The following is a 13,268-nucleotide window of genomic DNA, read 5'->3' as shown; positions in this document are numbered from 1 at the left end:
GAAAATCCTCTTAGTCTTCACTCGGCTTATCTTCTCCTAGGTGTGCTCAGTGTCGAATCTTTCGGAAGAGTTATTAGTTGCACCCAGACTACAGACGCTCAGAAGATGTTAACCGTTGGATCATGTGGATCCCATGTGAGATCCCCAAGTTAAATCAATTGAACCGGGTGCATGAGATAACTTCTTGGTCTTTCGGCCCAAGCCTAAAACCAGCCCAGCAAATCAACATGCAATTACCAACTCTATGCAATTGCCATATCAAAGCAACAATGACCACACCAACCCCTTCAAAACGGAAACTGATACTGCCAGATGAGACAAATTGGGACAACCCAATTCGCCTGTAACCAAGACAATGACCAAGAAAAATGGACATGGCTTTGTCAGTACTACTTCATCTTATGTTGATTAATTTGAGCTGGACCAATCATTTCATTGTTTGGCAACAATTAAATAACCTTCAATGTCCCAATTCATTACACATGAAAGAGACAGGATGTCATATCACCTTCCATCTTTCTCTTTGGAATTCTGTCCACGAGAAACAGATCTTAGCTGTTGCTTAAACCACATACGCCTTTCCAAATTTGCCCATAACAAGCTCAAATGATTTGTGCCAGCTATAATTCGAGTGGTCTAAATCAGAGTCATTTAAGTCATCATGCATGTGAGTGTCATGCATTTGCAAGCCCGTTATGGTTCAGCTTAACTGTAATGGAGATATGAGAGGTTGATGGTCAATTCAGAAGAGAGAGAGAGAGAGAGAGAGAGAGAGAGAGAGATATGGTGAAGAGATTCATGGTGATGGATGCGTGGATGAGTGAAGCTGAAGAAGCTTCAGGGTTGTTGGAAGAGCTAGAGAGCAAGGTCAAGAAGTAGAATCCTCGAGCTATGCAGGCTCAGAAACACCACTAAATCCAAACTTCTTGAGCTTGGGACGAAGCTTGATCGCCTTGAGTCTCTCCTTCACAATCCTCCCTCAAAACCCATCTTGTACTCTCTCTCTCTCTGGGAGTGTGTGTGTGTTTCTGCTTTAGACTGCTCTTCAATTTCCTGAAGGAATTAGTTTATCTGTTTATGCCTCTCCTTGAATGACCATCTGGTGTTTTGAGTAAAAGAATACTATTGGGAATCATGAGCCTTAGTTCTTTTTCTTTTGGGTCTGAATGAACCTTAGCTCGGAAGCCTTTATTCTTTTATTGGAGATGGGCATGGCTATAGACAGACCAGCTTTCAGATTTTGTTAGTAGGAAATTACTACGATAAAGCTTCCTAATTTCTTGGTTATTGAAACTCTCGCTTACAATGGAGGATTCCAGGGAAACAAAAGATTCACATGGACCAACTTGTCCACATTTTCATATTAGACCTTTGCTTTATCTGCTTGTTGAAGAATGGGAAACAAGAGGGAACTTCCGAGCACGCGCGGACATTGATTATGTTGCCAATGCCAGCATGAGTAATTCTTCAATTGCAGTATTTCTGCAGAACTGACGAAGATTTAGGTTGGCGATGGAAAATGCTGTTGGATATTCAGCTGCAAACAAGAGAAGTGGCCGTCAGTCTCCTCATGTCAGCATCTCCAAGCAGGTATGACATTCATGGTGTCAACTTGTTTTGACGTTTATAAAGTTGATAGACTGATGGCAATTGTTACATTAGTTGGTCCAATAAGGTAGAATTGTCAAGGTTGGCTGTACATAATGCTGCGGTAATGACTTCCCTGTAGGAGCAAAGCAGCAAACTATTTTCTTACTTCCTTTAGAGCTATAGTTCTAAAACCAGTAACTTTGGCAAAAAGAAGAAAAGTAGACAGGTAGATCTGTGAAACTTGTTTAATTTTTGGAGGCTTCACATCGTGTATATTTTATCTTCTTTGAGAATTGCAAAAAAGTCGATCTCCCTTACTTCAAAACGACTATAAAGCACCAACAACCTTGTGGTATCATTCAGATCATCTAAGTTCTTAATTACAGTGTAGTTGAGTGACTACAATCATGTGGTAGGCTAAGATAAATGCTTCCTTTGCTTGAGGTATAGGAAAAATGTAAGGTCAAACTGTTAACATATGACCTTGCCATTTCTTTATCTCAGCTTTTGCCTTTTTATTGCATCCAGGCCTGGAGACTTGCATTCCGCAGACTCCAAAGAAACCAGTCAATCTACCAGCCTTTATAATCAAGGTGCACTTTATTTTTATCGAATCGTCATACTTGCTAAAGCGCTGCCACATAAACTGTTTTTCCATATTAAACTGGAAGCAGAAACACTTATATTTGACACGAAACTGAGCGATCTCTAACATTAGTTTCCTGAATGAGTTACTGGAACAAATTGTAGTAAGCAGATACCAGAAAACTTGTCTCCTGGGATGACAACTTAAATGACCTTAATATTTTGGCTCATGAATGAGAGAGAGACAATGATGTTTTTGGTTTCTTGATTTTACTTTTCTTGTTGCCATTGATTCACCTTTCACAATTGCTTATATGAATCTGCCAAATCGAGCAATGAGCCTTGTCTTGTTCTTGAATTTTTCAATAATCTTAAGTGGACTAACTGACTTGGTATGCAGATGAGATGGCAGCCTCATCTTCGAAAGATGACCCAGAGATGCTTGAACATCTTTTGGTAAGCCATCATCCTACTCTAACCGCCAAGTAATTTATCCTCTGCACGTCTTGTGTTCCTTTGGCTCATCCTCTTTCACTGCTTCGTTCTTGACAGTCGGATAATGCATCTCAAATTCATAAGCAGGTACTTTTTGGCTGGACAAAGAAAAAAAATTTCAATATATATAAGCTTGTTTATATAATCAAATGCCTGCATTCATCGTGTGCAGGACTCTATCACTGCGAAGAGTTGGCTGTGGAAAACTTGTTGGATCATATGTTCAATTCTTGGAGCAACCGCACTTCTCTTTACATTGTTTGTTGTCTGTGCAATAATATGAGATACCATCAACAATTCAATATACCTGGAATTTGTCTTTAACATGAATCTCCTTCACACTGATGCTGCGGCTCTGTAGGTAATTTGTGAGCTTGGAAGGTAAAAGTATATAGAATAGATCTATAAGGCATTAGGAAAGAAAACAAAAGGTTACGGAAAAATCATATCTGATGACTGTCACATCATCTCTCCGGACAAACTGAGCGATGATATCAATGATAGGGTGGTTCTAATAGCATTTATTGTAGCATGAACAGAGTACTCGTCTCTTGTTGACAATTTTGCGAGCGATTCTCTTTCTATTGTTAAGTTCATTGATCGGCAAAAAATTGGTGTCTTCTATGTATTGATTATTGAAACTTTGAAGTAGGAGAACGTTGGATCCAATCATCGAGCCATCTTCCATTTGCATTGCATATCAGATTAACGGCTATTCATTCTTCATCAATTTTCCTCTTGGCAAATGCCACGATTTTGTTTTTCTGTTTAAGACCAAGACGAGATCTCCTAGTTTTGAAGTGCCCTCTGGTAGATAGAATGAAGAAACCTCAGGTTTCAACATAGTTTTTGGGACTGTCATGCGATTTGATTGTTCCACGTCTAATGTGTTGTTTAGGTCCAGCTCTTAAATCCAGTTGAAGCGTTTTTTGTGAGGTTGAGAAGAGACAAAAAGCATCTTCTAGTGATTTCCTTCAGCCTGCTAAGTCAACTGAATTTATTCTGCGATAATGCCAATGCAAAGATCTTGCTTTCCCAGATAGCTGACACATTATGGTATCCACATTCCATACTGTTGTGGGTGGATTTGCTGCAATCAGAACCAAGTCTCCCTAATCAAGAGTCAAATCAATGTCCAGTGATTATCAATTTATCACACAATTCATCAGCTCAAAGAGTTGTTCTTGGACAATTGTTCTTCCATTTCCTTTAAGTATTTATAAGCAAAATGGATGGATCCTTAACTGTATTTTGGAGTTCACTCAAAGTCACATGAAACAGAAAGAACAGAGTAAATGCTGTCATAACACAAGGCATCTACTAACTCAAATTTGACATCCTGTTCAGAGCATCTTCTTTTCTTTTTCTGGGTTCCCTTTTGGGCTTAAAGACAAGCTACTAGTGATGGGAACGACTATTCTGTTCACAGTTCATCAAAATATGCAGGAAGAGAAAAGGGTAAAATGGAGGGAAATTTCCTTTTTCTGCATAGTTTTTCAGCTTTATCTCATCCAGGCCAGACAAACTCAAACTCACCAAGAAAACCTTCTGCACAAGGAAACACACAACGTTTGGTACTAATTGCCCTAACACCCATGAAAAAAGATAAGGTGGACAACATTAAACACCCACTAAGCAAATGCCAAACCCATGAAACAGACAAAATTAAGAACAGAACCAACAGAAAAATGACATCACAAAACATAAAAAAGAATTTTTTTTTGTATTTTTGGGTGCCCCATTATCTCTTTTTAGTGGCAATAATTATTCCATTAGCAAGCAAATAATTCCCACTAAATCAACCGCAATAGCCTCCAAAATTTCACTACCGACAGAATCTTTTTAAGCCTTCAATTACCTGACAAAACCCTCTCATAGCATCTCTTCTTGCCCAGATACCCCCCCCCCCCCCCCCCTCAAAAGCCTAACTTTCTCTCTCTAAACTATTTAGCACTGTATCCACTTACGTGTCTCCTTCTCTCTCTACCTGAGGAGAGCGTTGGGACGTTAAAAACTACAAAATTCTGTGATTCAGACACATCCTACGCCATAAAGCTTCGAACTTTGCCCCGGCTTTTTGGGCTGCCGGCACCTGTCCATGGCTTCTTCCGTTGCTTTTCCGGCGGCTTCCGTGGCCCGGACCCGGAAAGGAAATGGCGAATTCTCGCTATCGGGTCGTCGCCGGCAGCTGTGGAAGGTGCCGCAGAGGCTGTGCGTTCGGTCTTCGCTGGACTCAAATGTTTCAGACATGAGCGTTAATGGTATGCGAGCTCAAATTTCATTCTCTTTTTGGGTGCTAAGCTGCTCTAATTCTAGTTTTCTGGGATCAATTTACGTTTTTTCGCTTCTGGTTCTAGTTTTTTTGCGTTTGATTAGGCTAAAGGAACTTTTTTTTTCGAATTTTGTGTCCTGAAGTAATTTCAAGAGAGGACCCTGTTATTGATTTCAATGGATTTTACGAGATTCAAGGTGAAACTTTTTCATATTGTACTCAGATTAAGTGTTTAGGGACTGGGAGTATATCTTACCGTCCATTTCTATCATGAAGATGAGCTGATGAGAGTGAGAGTCAAGGTGTTGGTTAAAAATGATTTGCCAGTCTTGTGTTGTCTAATTAGTTCAAGCCATCTATGGAGGAAGGAGAAATTTGTGCATTATTTTATTGATGATTGTAAGTTGGGTTGATAATCTCGGGCTTGTAGTAATTTAAATCCGGCTATGCAAATCGCTGGTTTTCTCTGCAGCTCCAAAGGGCTTGTTCCCTCCAGAGCCTGAACATTACAGGGGGCCGAAGCTGAAAGTGGCAATCATAGGAGCAGGGCTTGCGGGTATGTCGACTGCGGTCGAGCTTTTGGATCAAGGCCACGAGGTTTGCTGTTCTTCATTCTCGAGTCCTCCCAATATGCACCTGGGATAGTTACTTGTTGGTTGCCAGCACTTGGTTCTTCACCCCTTGAAGAACATCAGCTTGATATTTTCTATTATATGATCTCAAAGCAATGAGGAATCAAATTAAAGTTGGACTTTGAGTGAATTACAGAAGCATGCTTTGTTCTAGAAAATTTAAGTGTTTGTTTATGTTAGCATTGCTTCATTTGGGAGTCATATGCATAACTAGTGGTTAATGTTCTTTGGATATCTTATGATGATATTTTGGATGTTTGTAATCACGTCTTAAATTTTCAGGTGGATATATATGATTCAAGGTCCTTCATTGGTGGGAAAGTCGGTTCATTCGTTGATAAACGTGGAAACCACATCGAAATGGGTCTGCATGTCTTTTTTGGCTGCTACAACAATCTTTTTCGTTTGATGAAGAAGGTGAACATATTTTATTTTCTCATAACGAGAATGTGAAATGATAACGTGTTTTCTTGAAACTGGTCTTATCTTTTTGCTTGGAACTAATGATCCTTGAAGCAGAGTAAGTTCGAAACATTTTTAAGTAAGTTAAAGTACAGAAATTCTATGGTTTCCGATGATTTCTCTTTCATTCTCTTCAACATAGGTGGGTGCAGAGCAAAATTTGCTTGTGAAGGATCACACCCATACCTTTGTGAACAAAGGTGGTGAAATTGGCGGTACGGTTTAACCTTTCAAAATTGACAATAATTAGCTTCTTCCAGTTTCATAGCAGAATTGATTTCATGATAAGACCTTTACATTGTGGTGATATATAGATGAGTTATTTTGGAGTAAAACTTCATGCATTGATTTTTTGTCAGAACTTGATTTTCGGTTTCCTGTTGGAGCTCCACTGCACGGGATTCGTGCATTCTTGACGACAAATCAACTGAAGGTAATGTTTCAGGAACAATACATTTATGAATATTTCTCTTTCTTCGTGATGCTTTCTAGTACTGCCCGGATTTCCATTATGCTGTGATTTACTTGCATTTGAACTTATTGACGAAATAATCTAAAAAATGAGTGTCTTGTAATCTTCTTTCGAGCTTTGACCAAAAAAAAAAATCTTCTTTTGAGCGAATTTTACTCTCGAACGGTTTAAAAATCAAGTTTTGCTTTGCACGATATGTGTCAACTACCTGCGGCTGTGGTCACCAAATTGGGCTTTGATTCATAACAAAACGGTTTTTCTGGGACACGAGTTCACAGATGACATAAGCACTCTTTCTTCAATAATTGCATGCAGACTTATGATAAAGCCAGAAATGCCGTTGCTCTTGCACTGAGTCCAGTTGTGAGGGCTCTAGTCGATCCAGATGGAGCGCTGAAGGACATACGTGGTTTGGATAGTGTAAGATGATAAACTTAGTGGTTTATCCTTTTGGATTATCTTCTCATTTTCATCAAATGTGAATCATGAGTTCCAGAATTCTGTAGAGGAATTTCTCATGCGTTTTGTCTTAGTTACATCTCCAGAGTTTCTTCTTTCCTTGGAACTTCATAAAATTTCTTCCTGTTCTCCGTGATAGTTTTACTCAATAATGTTTCAGTTGTTGCTTAATCGCTATAATTTCTGGTGCCTCTTGCAGGTAAGCTTCTCTGATTGGTTTATGTCCAAGGGTGGCACACGGATGAGCATCCAGAGAATGTGGGATCCTGTTGCCTATGCCCTTGGATTTATCGACTGTGACAACATCAGCGCTCGTTGTATGCTCACAATATTTGCGTTGTTTGCCACCAAAACAGAGGCTTCTCTACTACGCATGCTCAAGGGCTCTCCAGACGTTTACTTGAGCGGCCCAATTAGGAAGTACATTACAGACAGAGGAGGCAGGTATATGCATCTTTTCAAAAGATCGTTTGAAAGCAAGTAATTGGCAATATTTTTTCCCTTAATCTAGAGTCTCTCTCCGCTAGAACAGGTTCCATCTTAGGTGGGGATGCAGAGAGATACTCTATGATAAATCGGCTGATGGAGAGACATACATTGCAGGACTTGCTATTTCTAAAGTAATGTGTTCACCTCCTTCCCTTAAGTTGGAATGCCTATGGTACTAGTTCATGCATTTAGAGACATTTTCTATGACTAGTTTGTCAACTACATGATTTGTGAAGCTCTTTTTTCCTGACATTATCTTGCTTCAAGTCAGACCAAGAGAAGTCTGCTTGATATGTCTGACCAATTTTTGCATTACTTGCGTATGTTTCCTTGCGAAGAAATACTCCAAAGAAAGGAAAGAAGTGTACCAAGCCATCATCAAATAGACCTGAATTAAGCCAATGAAAGGTCTTCCTAAAATTGTCCAATTTAATAAGATGACAACTCCTTGACCAATAAGCTTTCAGACAATTCTCTTTGACTATGCATGAGTTATAGATTGATATTTTTCACTGCTGATAATTTTCAAGTATCCTTCAAATTGGTCAAGCGAAATGTTATTAAGTCGGTTTATTTCATTAAGCATTTAGTGTGATAGTGTCCATCTCTCGCTACAATATGAATGACCTGCCACTGCTAACAAACATTGATGGCATTATCACAAACTGCATATGGTTTTCGGGGGTGCGCATCTCTTATTTTTCTCAGGCTAATATAAGTCTTGTGGAAATTTGTTTCTCAGGCTACCAATAAAAAAGTTGTGAAAGCTGATGCTTATGTAGCAGGTCTGTAATTAGATCTACTCTCTAGATATTTACCTTTTCCCTTTAGATTTATGAACCATATATCATTTGATTCCTCCACCCGAATGGCAGCGTGTGATGTGCCTGGCATCAAGAGACTTCTTCCAACACAATGGAGGGAATGGGAATTCTTCGATAATATTTATCAGCTAGTTGGCGTGCCTGTTGTCACGGTGCAGCTTCGGTACAACGGCTGGGTAACGGAGTTGCAGGATCTAGAGAGGTCAAGGTAATCTTCTGTGTAACTGTGAATGTGAGTTTTGCAAAAATAATGCGGTCTCTTACTAGAGCTGGCTGCAAAAACCCAAATTTCCACTATCCTATACTTTACAAGAGCATATTACTGACATGCTTAACCGAGAGTTGATAGGCTATTGAGGAAAGCTGCCGGGTTAGACAACCTTCTCTACACTCCAGATGCGGATTTCTCTTGCTTCGCAGACCTAGCGCTCGCTTCTCCAGAAGATTACTACATTGAGGGACAAGGTTCCTTGCTCCAGTAAGAAAACTTTCATTTTTTATTGACAAATGTTTACAAAACTCATTTTCTTTGAGACCTGCTGTTCTGAAAATGGATCTTGTTAGGTTTACAATATCCAAGTACTTTAATGGTCGTAAAGAAGTGCCTTTATTTTGTTAGGACTATGTGCATATTTTCATTAGTTCAGGACGGGTGATCTCTCTCTCTCTCTCTCTCTCTCTCTCTCATAGAGAGAGCTTACAAAATCTGAAGTAGAGAAAGAAAACTTTTTATGGGAAAATGAATTTCTTTATCAACACTTTATTTAAGCAATATGCTATAGGTTCCTCTTGGGTTATTTGTTCTCATAATCTTAAATATTTCTTAGACCAAACTAATATATCAGTTAAACTTAATATATAGGTCTTTTGCATGCTCATGAAACATAGAATGTCGTTTATATTTTATTGCGAACAAATATTTAGTCTCCTGGGTGCATGTGCCATGACTGATTTAAATCTGTTTTATTCCAGATGTGTTCTGACACCGGGTGATCCGTATATGCCTTTGCCGAATGATGAGATCATCAAAAGAGTCTCTAAGCAGGTTCGTCTTTTAGAAGCCCAATCTTTCTTTGAATGACAGCCCTGTACCTTTAACAGGGAACAAGCAGGCTTTGTTCTATTAACCTGGAATTACCATGAATTGTTGTTGATGTTTAAGCATGGCTTCTTTAATTCCTCTAAGGCGCTAATTTGGTTCGGAACTTTTGTGAACTTCTCTTATTGCCATGCCATAAACGCTTGGCATGTTTTCATCTGTTAAGTTTATGGCCTCCTTTTGTATCAGGTCCTCACATTGTTCCCGTCATCTCAAGGCTTAGAAGTGACTTGGTCATCTGTCGTTAAAATCGGACAATCTCTCTACCGAGAAGGTCCCGGTAAAGATCCATTCAGACCTGATCAGAAGACACCCATCAAAAACTTTTTCCTCGCCGGCTCATACACAAAGCAGGTGATTTTACTTTTTCTTAGCTTGATGTGAGCTTAATGGCTGATTCTGTTACATAAAATCGAGAAAATGTGGCTTAAGAATTTGCTTGTGCAGGATTACATCGATAGCATGGAAGGCGCCACCTTATCCGGGAGGCAGGCTTCAGCATATATATGCGGTGCTGGGGAAGAGCTGGTGGCTCTGCGAAAGAAGATAGCCACCGCTATCGATTCTCAAGTCCAAGCGAATGCTCTTTATACCAAGGACGAGCTAAGTCTTGTCTAATACGTAGGCCATTGATTTTACGTGGATGAGAAAGGTGACATAGCCGGAGGCGCATTGATCATGATGTAAACTGCATCCTGAACATTGTACAAGTAGGAAGCATCCATAAATCATGAAACCGATAGCGTAACAGGCATTGTATTTCGGGGCTTTTTCAATGAAGGAAATTGGTGGGGTTTGATCATATGGTGAAAGTTCCTGCTGCAAATAACTTTCCGAAATCCAAGCTAGATGGCCCTGTTTCATTAGTGTGCTCATGGCCTTGTTAGGATACATTGTGGTATAATTTCTATGCAAGGTCTTCGAACTCATGGCTCGGGAATCTCGAGTCAATCCCCGCCCATAAGGACTTTGCGGATGGACGGTCTCGCTCTATCGAGATCGGTCTTGATAGCCCTCTTCGAGGTTGAAAGGAAAGATTCTTTCGTGCGCTCAGTCCATTCAAGATCAATTCACCCGAATCATTCAATCAGATCGATTCGACAAGAGATGTCAAGATGCTTCCGTCCATTTGTTCATATTAAGCTCGCCCGAACCCAATAACTTGTCGTCGAAGCAAAACCCTAATTCAAACCATAGTCCAGTACTCCAATGGATGCTCACGTGGAACATGGCCCATGAAGATCATCAAGGAAAGCTAAGTCCAACCAAAAGGAGGAAAAAGAAACTCAAAAGATGCTGCATCACCTGCCCTCTTTCTCTAGTCAAATACAGATGATTCTACAAGAAAACAATCAATCTGATCAGTTTGACGATCCCGGAACACGGCCGAATCGGCTCGAACCTGGAGCTATCGATGCGGTCGCGATCCCCCCCGGTTCGCCGGGTCTAACATTATATTAATTTCAAGGAAGAATCATGAGCTACGCCACATATATGATGCTGCATCACCCGCCCTCTTTCTCTAGTCAAACACATATGATTCTACAAGAAAGCAATCAATCTGATCAGTTTGACATTCCGAACACGGCCGAATCGGCTCGAACCTGGAGCTATCGACGCGGTCGCGATCCCCCCCGATCGCCGGGTGCAACATTACATTAATTTCAAGGAAGAATCATAAGCTACACCACATATATCAGCGGCATTGTACTCTGTCTTTTTTTTTTTTTGATCGAAAGCAGCATTGTACTCTGTCAAACACACATTTTTCTGTACTCAAACGTGATTTTCCTACATCGCCCTGATATTCTCAATATCTGATGGATTGGAATTGGATGCAGCATGAGAAAACGTGATCCCCACGTGATCTCGCCTTGTACAAGCCGTCGTCACCGTGCCTTCAGAAAATCTCAGGAAAAGTCATCGGGTGATGATGGGGATGACGGGGACTGATGAGGGGCTTCTCGTTCAAACCTCGATCTTGGACTTCAAAGGCCCTAGAGATTTGCAAGATTAAAGCATGTTCAATGCTTCTTTCTTTATAAAGATTTAATCAGTCGTACAAGTTCAATTTAATCTATAATCATGCGCTGCACAATGTGGAATGGCTCTCGGTTTTGTCAAATTATGCCAATTGTTAATTGAGGGGATATTATTCAAATCGATATCATTGATTTCTTCCGATTGTTTACAGAACGTTTGGTATAGATGGTATCTTACTACATCTTTTTGTATTGGGTATTCAAGAAAATGGTGATATCAAAAGACCTTAGTACATAATAGGGCAACAACCGGGCCGGAATCCTAAGTCAATACATAGCGATTTTCGCGACTTTCGTAAGCGATGTCATGGATGACTTGTACCGGAACGATTTTAGGAAACGGGGTTTGTGTTTTCAAAACCCTTAAAAGGCCGCCCCACGTGCACCGTCTCGCCTCATACGCTGGATTGTTTGCCACTTCTTAATAAGCTCCTCATTACACGCACCGCCAAACCGGCGTTTCGACGACTCTGATCGGCCTGAGCCTGTCCCGACCCGCCCGACACTCGGAACTCGCCGGGATCGTCCGCTCCTCCCCTCGGGTCCCCCTTTCTCTCTCTAGGGACAGACCCACCAGAAAGCCCCACACATGCACCAAACACACGATGAACAACACATGTGGGGTTGTAAAGAGAGAGAGGGGATGATGCCATCCCCACATGCAATTAAAACGACGTGTCGTCGGCGCATGTAGACGAGAAAGTTGCGGGTTCAACGAGAGGACCCCCGACCCACGAGCAGCTCCATTTAATAAGCCTCAGCTATTCTCCAGAAGCCAACTTGTACGGACGGCAAAAGCTATTAAAAACTTCAAATTATGCTCCTCTTGACACGTATATCCTAAACTCGTCTTAAATTTATACTTGTGTAACACATGCATCTTCCGTTAAAATTCTATCAATGAAGACCGTTAAACATCTGCCTACGTTGATCATTGTTGACATGACGCTCGCGAGGTTTAAGTAAAATAAAAATGACATTGTTTTGGCTAAAGTAAATGTGTCGCATAGGTACAAGTTTGGGATTTTTAATATCACGAGAAAATGTTTAGGGTGACTATGTCACAACAGGCATAGTTTGAGGTTTTTGATATCACCAAAATAAAATATCAGGGTAAAGTGGCCTAGTGAGCAAAGTTTGGAGCATGGGTGATCGGTTCCCGGTTCGTTCTAGTTCCAAGGTGGAACCGAGAACCAGACCAGTTCCCAAAATTGTAAAATCGGGGACTGGCGGTCCCGGTCCGGTCTAATGGAACGGGTCACTAAGGGTTTAGTTTACATTTTACTAATTTTTGTCAATGAAGTTCAATCTTAATCTATGTCAATGAAGTTCACTTAGGGTTTAGTTCACATTTTACTAATTTTTTAAAGAAATAAAAATATACATGTAGTCGGTCGACCAGTTCCACTTTTAGGAATCGGGAACTAGACCGAGACTCTCGGGAACCGGACCCAACCGGCCGGTTCGGTCTGGTCTGGGCGATTCCCGATTTGGCGATCCGTTTTGCACACCCCTAATTTGGAGTTTTTATGTGGTTTTTTCCCTCCCTACTTTTAACTCGTGAAACATGAAGTGGTTGTCCAATTGCGTTTTTTTCTTTAAACGACATTTCTATAATCCGTGATTTAAATGTGGAAATCGAACCACATGATGGAACGAGAATTTTCATTTTCTCGGGCCGACACGTGAGGTGAAAAGAACAAAAAACCCTATTATTCTCTATGATTAGTCATACAATCCCATTAGTTAAAATATGAATACTGATCTCATATTTTTAGGGATACCTTAATCTTCTTTTTCTTCTGAAAAAGCATGCTTAATCACTTGGTCCTACATATAAAAGAAAC

The 13,268-nt window shown here is 40.5% G+C and overlaps 1 protein-coding gene and 1 pseudogene across 1 annotated transcript; both read left to right on the top strand.

Annotated features, from left to right (window-relative positions):
• Window positions 1–523: 523 nt before the first annotated feature.
• LOC115686033 (uncharacterized) lies at window positions 524–2,994 on the top strand (annotated as a pseudogene).
• A 1,589-nt stretch (window positions 2,995–4,583) lies between these two features.
• On the top strand, window positions 4,584–10,181 carry LOC115686005 (zeta-carotene desaturase, chloroplastic/chromoplastic). Its single transcript, XM_030611176.2, has 14 exons — window positions 4,584–4,931; window positions 5,415–5,539; window positions 5,857–5,991; window positions 6,179–6,251; window positions 6,396–6,469; window positions 6,824–6,928; window positions 7,167–7,411; window positions 7,500–7,587; window positions 8,199–8,241; window positions 8,332–8,488; window positions 8,630–8,758; window positions 9,253–9,325; window positions 9,569–9,733; window positions 9,827–10,181. The coding sequence occupies exons 1-14, from the start codon at window positions 4,769–4,771 to the stop codon at window positions 9,995–9,997; spliced, it is 1,746 nt and encodes a 581-aa protein (XP_030467036.1). The 5' UTR covers window positions 4,584–4,768; the 3' UTR covers window positions 9,998–10,181.
• Window positions 10,182–13,268: the final 3,087 nt, after the last annotated feature.

Source organism: Syzygium oleosum, unplaced genomic scaffold (genome assembly GCF_021117445.2).
Source record: "Syzygium oleosum isolate NSW1041296 unplaced genomic scaffold, Sole_v2.1 Sole_v2.06, whole genome shotgun sequence".
NCBI classification, from domain to species: domain Eukaryota; kingdom Viridiplantae; phylum Streptophyta; class Magnoliopsida; order Myrtales; family Myrtaceae; genus Syzygium; species Syzygium oleosum.
This window is presented reverse-complemented; position numbering and strand designations above follow the sequence as displayed.

What these genes read in the sequence shown, in the direction of transcription:
- LOC115686005 (XM_030611176.2), top strand. Translation starts at nt 4,769, where the DNA reads ATGGCTTCTTCCGTTGCTTTTCCGGCGGCTTCCGTGGCCCGGACCCGG. An exon ending in TTTTTCGTTTGATGAAGAAG is followed by an intron (nt 5,992 to 6,178) that starts GTGAACATATTT and finishes TCTTCAACATAG; the next exon opens with GTGGGTGCAGAGCAAAATTT. An exon ending in ATTACAGACAGAGGAGGCAG is followed by an intron (nt 7,412 to 7,499) that starts GTATATGCATCT and finishes CCGCTAGAACAG; the next exon opens with GTTCCATCTTAGGTGGGGAT.